The following is an 8,995-nucleotide window of genomic DNA, read 5'->3' on the forward strand; positions in this document are numbered from 1 at the left end:
TTTTAAAAATAAGCAGATGCACAACCAGCCATCCCTCCAATCCTGTCCTCCATCCACCCCTCACCTCTTTAAGACAAGCACACACCTGGTCACCATCTCTTCCTATAGAATTATTGTGGTGCTCGATTTTTCACCATTTTAAATTGCTCTGGACACCAGCCCCATGTTATAAAAGTTGATGATATGGCGATCTGGGTGCTATTTCACTGTCAGAAAGAAAATTCCCAATTTCCAAATGTTATTTCCCAATGTTCTATAAGTGTCAAAAACACAAAATAACACTCTATGATTGACAGGGCTACCAGGCGGACTTTACCCAACGTGGGATGTGACTCAGAAATTGTGCCCAAAGCTTCCTCACTCCCTTCCTACCCCCTCTAGAGTCCCATCCATCTGTGGCTGCTCACATTCTAGATGGAACTCTTATGTCCCCACCCAGTTCCTCAGGGCCCCCCAAACCCTACTCACTCCCTATAGCTCAGGTTTCCTTGCCTTGGTCATCACACCGGCAGGGCCCTCTGGTTCCACAGATCAGAGTTAATCCAGTTCATTTCTTCCTTCAAATCTCCCACAATCAACAAACAAAACTCTAAGCAAACATCGGGAAGTCCCTCCTTGCTCCCAATTTTAGGAGATGTTCCTGAAGCAACAGTGACAAGAGTGGTGGCAGCCAACTGCCACAGGCAGCTAAAGAAATGCAACTAGTTCGTTCAGCTTAACTAACTTTAACCTAAACAGCTATACGTGCCTGGCGGCCACAGTCCACCGCACAAGTCTGCAGGGAGGACTTCTACAAGTTAGCTGCAGGCTGGTTAACTGGCCCACCAGGAGGAGAGGGTGTGGAAACCATTGTGAGGGAGCATTTAAGAGTTGGGGAAACCCTCCCCCACTCCCGGGGATTTGAAAAAGCAGATACTTCTCCCCAGATAACATCTCAAACGTGACAGGGTGCTTACTGAAGCTCATTCCAACGACAAAGACACACACTACCTCCCACTGGAACTTAAGACTTCGTAGAGGATAAGCCACTTATTCCAATTAGGCTAGATTTTTCTGTAATTATTTCCTTCCCTTTGGCTTTGAATTTTTTTATTCTTTGAGAGATAGAAGTTACAAAAAAAAAAAAAAAAGCCAGAAATCCCAACAATGGAGCTAACCACACCAACACAATTCCCAATTTTTGAAAAGCTTTCTGAAATTTTCCAACATTGTTCAGCAATTCCTTGGCCACTCAGTTAATATGATTGTAAGCAGATCACACCCCAGACATATTTTATGACAAATGCACACTGAACCAGCACCATCTCACCCTTATTTCCAATTTGGCAAACTGCTCCATCAAACCAAATATATACACACTAGGAGGAGGAGGCTGGTGCAAACCCAGTCGGTGCAGCCATAATTAACGGGCCAAGCTCCTTGTTTTGCTCTGATTTTCACTTCAAAACTCCAGCTGCCCTCCCTGTGTGCTGAACTGACATCTGGAGCAGTCCTGCCATCAAACAACCAAAACCAAAGACCCCAGGAAGGGTCCCTGGGAAGCAGTTTCCAGAACCAGTCCTTTCAGCCGAAAGAGCCCTTCATGAAAATGCTATTGGCCACACAAAACGCGGACTTCACCGCACCGAATGCGCCCTCTGCAAAGTGCTGCCCCCTCACTCTGAAACCTCTCGGGCATGGTATTCAAGGGATCCACTGGTGGTCACTGCCGTCTCCAAAAAAGGAGACACCTTAATGCCTCGAGTTAACATCTTAACTCTCTTCACCAGGAACAGTCACGGCCCGTAAGGACACCCCTCCTGCAGGAGCCACAGCAGGTAAACCCACCTTAGTCCAGCCCTTCTCCACGTGGTAACCGCCAGCTTGGGGGTGGGGCACAAGCCCCCCTCCAGGTTCCCAGGAAATGGACCAGATAAACACCAAAAGGCCGCGGGCATTGGAAGACGGTGATGAACCTGGGGGGAGGGGTAACACTTCGTAGCCCACTTTCTTCGCCCTGACTACACTTGGAATTAGTGTAATTAGAGCTCCCGGGGCAGGCACTAGAGCACACAAATTTCCTGTACCTAATCAGACTGGTCGGGCTCTGCAGCCGGGAGGCCCAGCCTTTCACACCCAGTTCCATTCCAATGATAATGATGATTTTCCACATCCTGGCCTCCCCTGGAATGCATTTTAAAGGAGTGCCCCTTCTCCCGCTGAAACCTGGCTTTAGGGGATTCATCTTCCCTCCCTGTCAGACAGGCTGTTCCCCTACTCCGGCATTTTCATTCCATTGATCTCAGGGAAAAGATTCCCCCAAAAAAGGTCAGGGGAAAATTCCAACTCTGCCAGGCTTAACTGTCTCCGAGGGTAAAACAAGGCAAGTCACACCCTAACAAACAACGACTTACAAGTACCAATTAGAGCTGCCCTTTAACCAAACACTAGGAAGGTTTACCAATAAAAATAGAAGTGTTACTCCAGGGTGCCTCCCAAATCTGCAGGTCACTGTCACCAAAACCTACCCCGTAAATGAGCACTTCTGGACCGACGTGCTTTTTGCATGCAAAATAAGCAGAATTCGGGGGTGCTCTAACCGGCACTGCACCCGTGGGAAGTTCAGCCCCACCAGCCCCCCACCAGCCCCCTCCAGTCACCCGCTGCTTGGCCGAGAGCTTAGACCGGATGTCGCACAGATGGGCAGTGCTCAGCCTCAGGATGGCATTCTTTATCCAGTAGACGTGAGGGTTAAACTCGCTCTCACCATTAAATGCTGAAACATTTCCAATGCGCACGGCTTCTTCGCTTGGTACACAGCCATAATAAGAAAAACATGTTGCCTTGCTGCATACATAAAACTGTTCTTTCTCCACGAAGTCTTATTCAAGATGTTTTCATTGACTTCCAAGTGGGTCACTATCCTTGTTTATTATCACCATCGCGCCAGGGATCCGGGCCAGAAGTAAACACTTCACCGTCGAATGGGGAGTGGGCGACCCCGAAACCCCCCTCCCAGCTCACCCACCGAGGCGGGGAACACAGTCCCCAGTCAGGGGTTTGTCTCCTTGGGGCAGAGCCTTCCACAGAAAGGGAGAATAAGAACTTCTAAATCCTTTTAACATAACCTTTCAATGTTTTTACACAGTAACTTACTTTTCGTGTACAAAACGCACTCAAATTATATGGATTCATCGTCACAGCAGAAAAGATGCCAAAAACCCAAATCTCCTGTAATCGTAAAACTGATTCATATTTTGAATATGACCATATTCTTTGAATTTTCAGCTAATTCCAAGAGAGAAAGCTGCTTAAGCTTCCTATTCCCTCCCCCAAGAGAGCCTACTATTATATTACTGGAAAAATAAAATTACCTCCACACAGGATTCAAAAGTTAGCGAAAATGACACAGGATTGCTTCGTTCCTCAGAGATTTCTTAAACTCAGCTGGAAACGAGGAAACCACGGCGCCCGAAATGCGAGCCACTTTCCTGTTCTAGTTACAACTTTGATGTAAGCGGCAGGCTCATCGCCCTTTCCCAGACGCCCCCCTCCAGCCCTGAGCCCGCCCCCGCCCCCGAAAAAGCAACTAAAGCCCCCCGCCCCGCACACTCCCGCCCCCCTGGCGTCCTGGAGTCGGTCCCACACCCACACCCACACCCACACCCACACCCACACCCACCCAGCCAACAGCGCCGCAAAGGAACCCCCACTCGGAAGGGAGAAGCGTCCTGGCGGGCACAGGGATGTCTGAGCCTCAAACTGACTTGCGAATGGAGCGCGTTACTCCCGCGAGCGGGGGATGTTCTGAGAGACCGCAACGTTACCGCATCCCCTTCGCCAGTCCAGGGACCAGGCGTGTCCGGCGGAGTCAGCATCTGCTCCGGCCCACACGCCCGGGAAGGCTGCCCAGCACGCCGGTCGGAGGACTGGCCCCGGGCGCGCAGCAGGCGCCGAGCCCCACACGGCGCGGGTCCCCCGATTCTCGCCCGCGCGGAAGAATGCGGGGTGGGGCACCAAGAGTGCGGTGGGCAGCCCTGAGACCTACTTGCGGGTAAGAAGGCGGCTCAGATTTTAGGACTTAAGGCGAGCTTCAGCTTGCAAACCTCCGACCCGGAGCACGGCGCCTGCCCCAAGCCGGCAGGATACCCCGCATCCGGCCGCGCGGTGCAGAGGCCGGGTGCTCCCCGGGTCTGGACGGCGAGAGCGAGCGCACCTCCCCCTCCGGCACCCCAGGCCGCTCCCTCCAGCGCCGGTGAACCTGGGGGCAGGTCCTACGCGCCGCGGAGCTCCCGCAGGGCCTCCCGGGACAGTGGGTGCCCCTTGAGGACAGTGCCATCCGGGAGCCGGGCCAGTCCCTCCAGCTGTGCGCCTCGTCCCGGATCCTGGGGTGAGGCCCGAAGGTGGTCCGAGACCACCCAGGGACCGCCGACCCCCAGCACAGGACACGCCGCCTCGGCCACCTCCCGGCGGTGGGGGAGGGGAAGGGGCCAACAAAAGGGAAGCCGAAGCCCCGCTCAACCGAGCGGCGGGGTCGGGGGCCCGCTTCCCGGGGCGCGGGGAGAACCTCAGGGAAGAGGCCGAGTCAGTCCGGAGAAGCACGGGCCACGTCTGAGGACCCGGGCCGGGCCGCGTTCCCACTCTCGACCCTTGGAAACCCGGCGAAGGGCTCCCCGCGGCGGCGCCGGCCTCTGGAAACACTCCGCCGGCCCGGGGCGCGCCGAGTGGAAAGCACCCCAGCGGCGGGCGGCGGGCGGGCCCGGAGCGGAAGGGACGGGCTCAGCCAGGAGCCCGGCGGCGCGCGGTCCTACCTGCGGTCCGGGGCGCGAGGAGCAGGAGCGTGGTGGCCGCCCAGACGGCCGGGGCGCACAGCAGCGGCAGCGCCGGGCCCCGGGCCATGCCGCGGGCCGTGGGGGCCGGGCGGGGGGCCGGCGCGGCGCGGGGGGCCGGGAGCCACCACCCCTGTCGGCCGCGCGTCCGTGGCCTTTCTCCGGGGCGCTTCGCAAGATGGTCCCTTTCGAGGAACTCGTGGTCGCCTCCTCTCCGGGCGCGGGCGGACGGCAGGACTCGGGGACGCGGGCTTGGCAATCCGGCCGCCGGGACGAGCGCGAGGGGCGGACCGCGGGCGCGCAGGAGGCAGGGTCCCCGCTCGCCCGCCCCGATGGGCAGAGCGAGGCCCGGCAGGCGCCCCCTGCCGGAGGGACGCGCCGGCGGCGGGCGTGGCGCGCGGGAAGCTGGGGGCCCGGACCCGGGGCGCCGCTCGTCCGGGGACTTGCCTCCCGCTCCCGCCCTCGAGCCTGCGCCTCGGGACGCCGGGCCACAAAGGTGGCGCCTGGGACGTCCAGCCGCACCCACGTGCAGGGTGCGGGAGCCCAGGGACCCGGTCAGAAGGCAGTAGGTCAGGACGACACTGCGCCCTGCCAGCTCCCCGGGAGGTCACTCAGAGCCGCCCAGTCCCAGCGCCCAGCGGCGCGGGCTCAGCCGAAGCGAGGGCTTGGGGACGGGAAAGGTCCGAGGAAATGGAAGAGCCGCCGGCGCCCTTGGGGACCATCGTGTCCCTCCAGAAAGCTCCGAAACTGCTGGGGTGGGGCTGCATGGAGAGGCCCCGGGAGCGCAATGCTATCTGAAGCCACCCCAGCTTTTGGTTCACTGTTAAAAGCCAATTGTGTGATTTTACTCATTAAAGGCAGAACACTGTTCTCTGCAGAGCCCCAGAACATGCAAAAGTAATTTGCTTCAGTTGTAAAAAACATTTTGAACGCAATTCAAATGGCATATTTTCTTGCTTATTCTTGGTTTTGCTTAACACATGCAAAGGCCTGAAATTGGAAGGCCTGTCCCTACAGTGAGTAACTTAGGAATTTCCTTTGTTTTTGCTCTCTTGGAGAAAGGATTTGGAAACTCCAGCGTCTGTTATTTGTTGTGTGAGATCTTCTAACTGACCATAAAGCAGTTTGGCGTTTTTGCTCAAGCACCGTTTCTGTTAGTTGGGGTGTATTAGGGAGACCCCTGAGTGTGCACCCCTGGAATTGCCCCTCCGCCTCCCTCACACGTGGCAGGAAATGAAAACGCTGTCGCTAAGGTCTGAGGACAAGGCTGAGGTTGCCCCTGATGAGTTAGGCCTCTCGCTGTCTTTGCTGAGTCTGTTTGGGGGAACATCCCGCACTCTTCTCATTCCTCATGCAGATTGGAGGAGGGACTGACCATCACTGGCCGGGGCAGCAGGGGGTCGGGAGGATGGGAGAGGATGGTGAAATCATTATCCAGCTGCCTTGGCCCCAGCCTCACCACACAGGCTCCTTCGGCCACTGCTGGTGCCCGACCCAATTGGGGAGGGTGGGGGAGGCCTGCTCTCCCGGTGCTGTTTGCGGACTGCCAGGGGTTTTATCTTTGGGTTTTCTCCCCAGAGGGGCCCTCAAGGACGCCTGAAGGATAAACAAGGCTTTAAAAGTTGGTCTTGAAGCACTTAGTTCCAGACTCCTCCATCTTGGATCTAGTGAGTCCAGACGGGAGCAGAGGAGGTCCTCTGAGGCTGTGCGCTGGTCGGTATGCAGAGCTGTATCCGTCCAGCGGTCCAGCCGTCCAGCCGAGCTGCGCTCCTCTGCTTCCGCTGCCACAGCTGGAGGCCGCAGTCCCAGGACCTGGGCGCAGCCCTGCCCCCCTCCTTGGTGTGAACTTGGGGAAATGATGCAATGGCGCTCAGCCCTCATCTGTGTGCAATTTCCATCTGACTGTGCTCCCCACAAACCCCACCGAAAGTTTGAACAGCAGCATGCATTTTGCTGACAGTTTCTTGGGTGGGGTCAGAAATGTGGGTTATATCACACATGATTCCTTAAAGCTCCTTAAAAATTATCTTTTCAGCATTTCTCTTTCCCCAGAATCTCCCCTATAACTCCAAACCTGTTCTCCCTGTCTCTGCTCACTCCCATCTTCCTCCCCTGCCTGCAGGTTCAGAACTGAGGGATAAACACAAAATATTTAACCTTATAAATGACAGGCATCAAAATATGCTCTTTGTAAGTAGTTGATAGAATGTGGCTTAGCCAGGAGAGACCAAGATGGCGGCGTAGGTAAACACCGGAGACCGCTGCCGCAAACAACCATTTCAAAAATACAACTAAAAGACTGAACGGACATCACCCAGAACCACAGGAAGGCTGGCTGAAGAGAGACTCTACAACTAGAAGGAAAGAGAACAGCAAATCGAGGCTCAGAGGCGGCGCAGTGTGGAAAATACAAAGGTACCGAGGTGCGCGCGCAAAGCGGGCTGGTGGCTGAGGGCGCGGTAGTCGTTTTCTGTCGGGAGTGAGTCTCAGACTCTGGGCTCCAGATCCGGGCGAGTCTCTAGGGACCCAGACTCAAACGGGAGAAGCGGGATTATCCGGCATCAGTTGGAACCTGAGGGCAGCTTTCTCTCCGAGGTTTGCAGCGGCTGCCGGGGTTCTGAGAAGCAGAGCCTCTGGGAACGGGACTGAGCGTAGCCATAACTGCTCCCTCCGCCCGCCCTGTTGATCCCGCCCCGCCCAAAGCCTGCGCACAGCCATTTGCTGATCGCCTCAGGCAAAGGCTGGATTAGCGCCTCCCCAGAAGGCAGACTTTTCTTTACAGCTGATTCCTATAGCCAGTCGGCCTGGGGGTCAAATCCCTCTAGTGTTAACTACAACAATTAAGGCTTGGCTAGAACAAGACTGCGCACAGAGACCACAAGGGGGTGCACCAAGAAAGCATAAAAGATGCGGAGACAAAAAAACATGACAGAAATGGAGGATATGGAGCTAAGAATCGCAATTTTGAGGGCTTGCCATAAATTTGTGCAGAGCCTCACGAAAACTAATGAGACCCTCGATGCTACGATAAAGAAATTAGAAAGTAAGCATACACGGACTGAAATAAAGAATATTATACCCAATAGCAGACCAGAGGAGTACAATAATCAAACAAAAGATTCGACAAAAAACACCCAATTGGAAAAGCAAAATGAAAAAAGAATCCGAAAGTGTGAAGATAGTGTAAGGAGCCTCTGGGACAGCTTTAAGCGGTCTAATATCAGAGTCATTGGAGTGCCAGAAGATGAGAGACAGCAAGATATTGAAAACCTATTTCAAGAAATAATGGCAGAAAACTTCCCCCACCTGGTGAAAGAAATGGACTTACAGGTCCAAGAAGCGCAGAGAACCCCAAACAAAAGGAATCCAAAGAGGACCACACCAAGACACATCATCATTAAAATGCCAAGAGCAAAAGACAAAGAGAAAATCTTAAAAGCAGCAAGAGAAAGAGGCTCAATTACCTACAAGGGAATACCCATACGACTGTCAGCTGATTTCTCAACAGAAACTTTGCAGGCCAGAAGGGAATGGCAAGAAATATTCAAAGTGCTGAATACCAAGAACCTACAACCAAGATTACTTTATCCAGCAAAGCTATCATTCAGAATTGAAGGTCAGATAAAGAGCTTCACAGATAAGGAAAAGCTAAAGGAGTTCATCACCGCCAAACCAGTATTATATGAAATGCTGAAAGGTATCCTTTAAGAAGAGGAAGAAGAAGAAAAAGGTAAAGATACAAATTATGAACAACAAACATGCATCTATCAACAAATGAATCTAAGAATCAAGTGAATAAATAACCTGATGTACAGAATGAACTGGTGATTATAATAGAATCAGGGACATAGAAAGGGAATAGACTGACTATTCTTGGGGGAAAAAGGGGTGTGGGAGATGCGGGAAGTGACTGGACAAAAATCATGCACCTATGGATGAACACAGTGGGTGGGGAGTGAGGGTGGAGGGTGGGGTGGGAGCTGGAAGGAGGGGAGTTATGGGGGGAAAAAAGAGGAACAAATGTAATAATCTGAACAATAAAGATTTAATTTAAAAAAAAAAAAAAAAAAAAAAAAGAATGTGGCTTAGCCACATGGGAGCTACTTACTCCTTCCCACATATATCAGTTAGGCATTGCTGCATAACAAACACCTCAGACCTAACAGCTAAAACAGTAAACATTTCTT

The 8,995-nt window shown here is 53.7% G+C and overlaps 1 protein-coding gene across 1 annotated transcript in view; it reads right to left on the reverse strand.

Annotated features, from left to right (window-relative positions):
* ROR2 (receptor tyrosine kinase like orphan receptor 2) overlaps positions 1–4,964 on the reverse strand; it is a 196,489-nt gene extending 191,525 nt beyond the window's left edge. The window contains exon 1 of the mRNA XM_070400902.1: positions 4,791–4,964. Coding sequence (XP_070257003.1) covers positions 4,791–4,878 — 88 coding nt within the window. The 5' untranslated portion in view covers positions 4,879–4,964. The remainder of the gene's footprint in view (positions 1–4,790) is intronic.
* Between the last annotated feature and the right edge of the window lie 4,031 nt (positions 4,965–8,995).

The sequence above is a fragment of the Myotis yumanensis genome, unplaced genomic scaffold, assembly GCF_028538775.1.
Source record: "Myotis yumanensis isolate MYYU_CA2020_CCGP unplaced genomic scaffold, mMyoYum1.0.hap1 SCAF_21, whole genome shotgun sequence".
In the NCBI taxonomy this organism is placed as follows: domain Eukaryota; kingdom Metazoa; phylum Chordata; class Mammalia; order Chiroptera; family Vespertilionidae; genus Myotis; species Myotis yumanensis.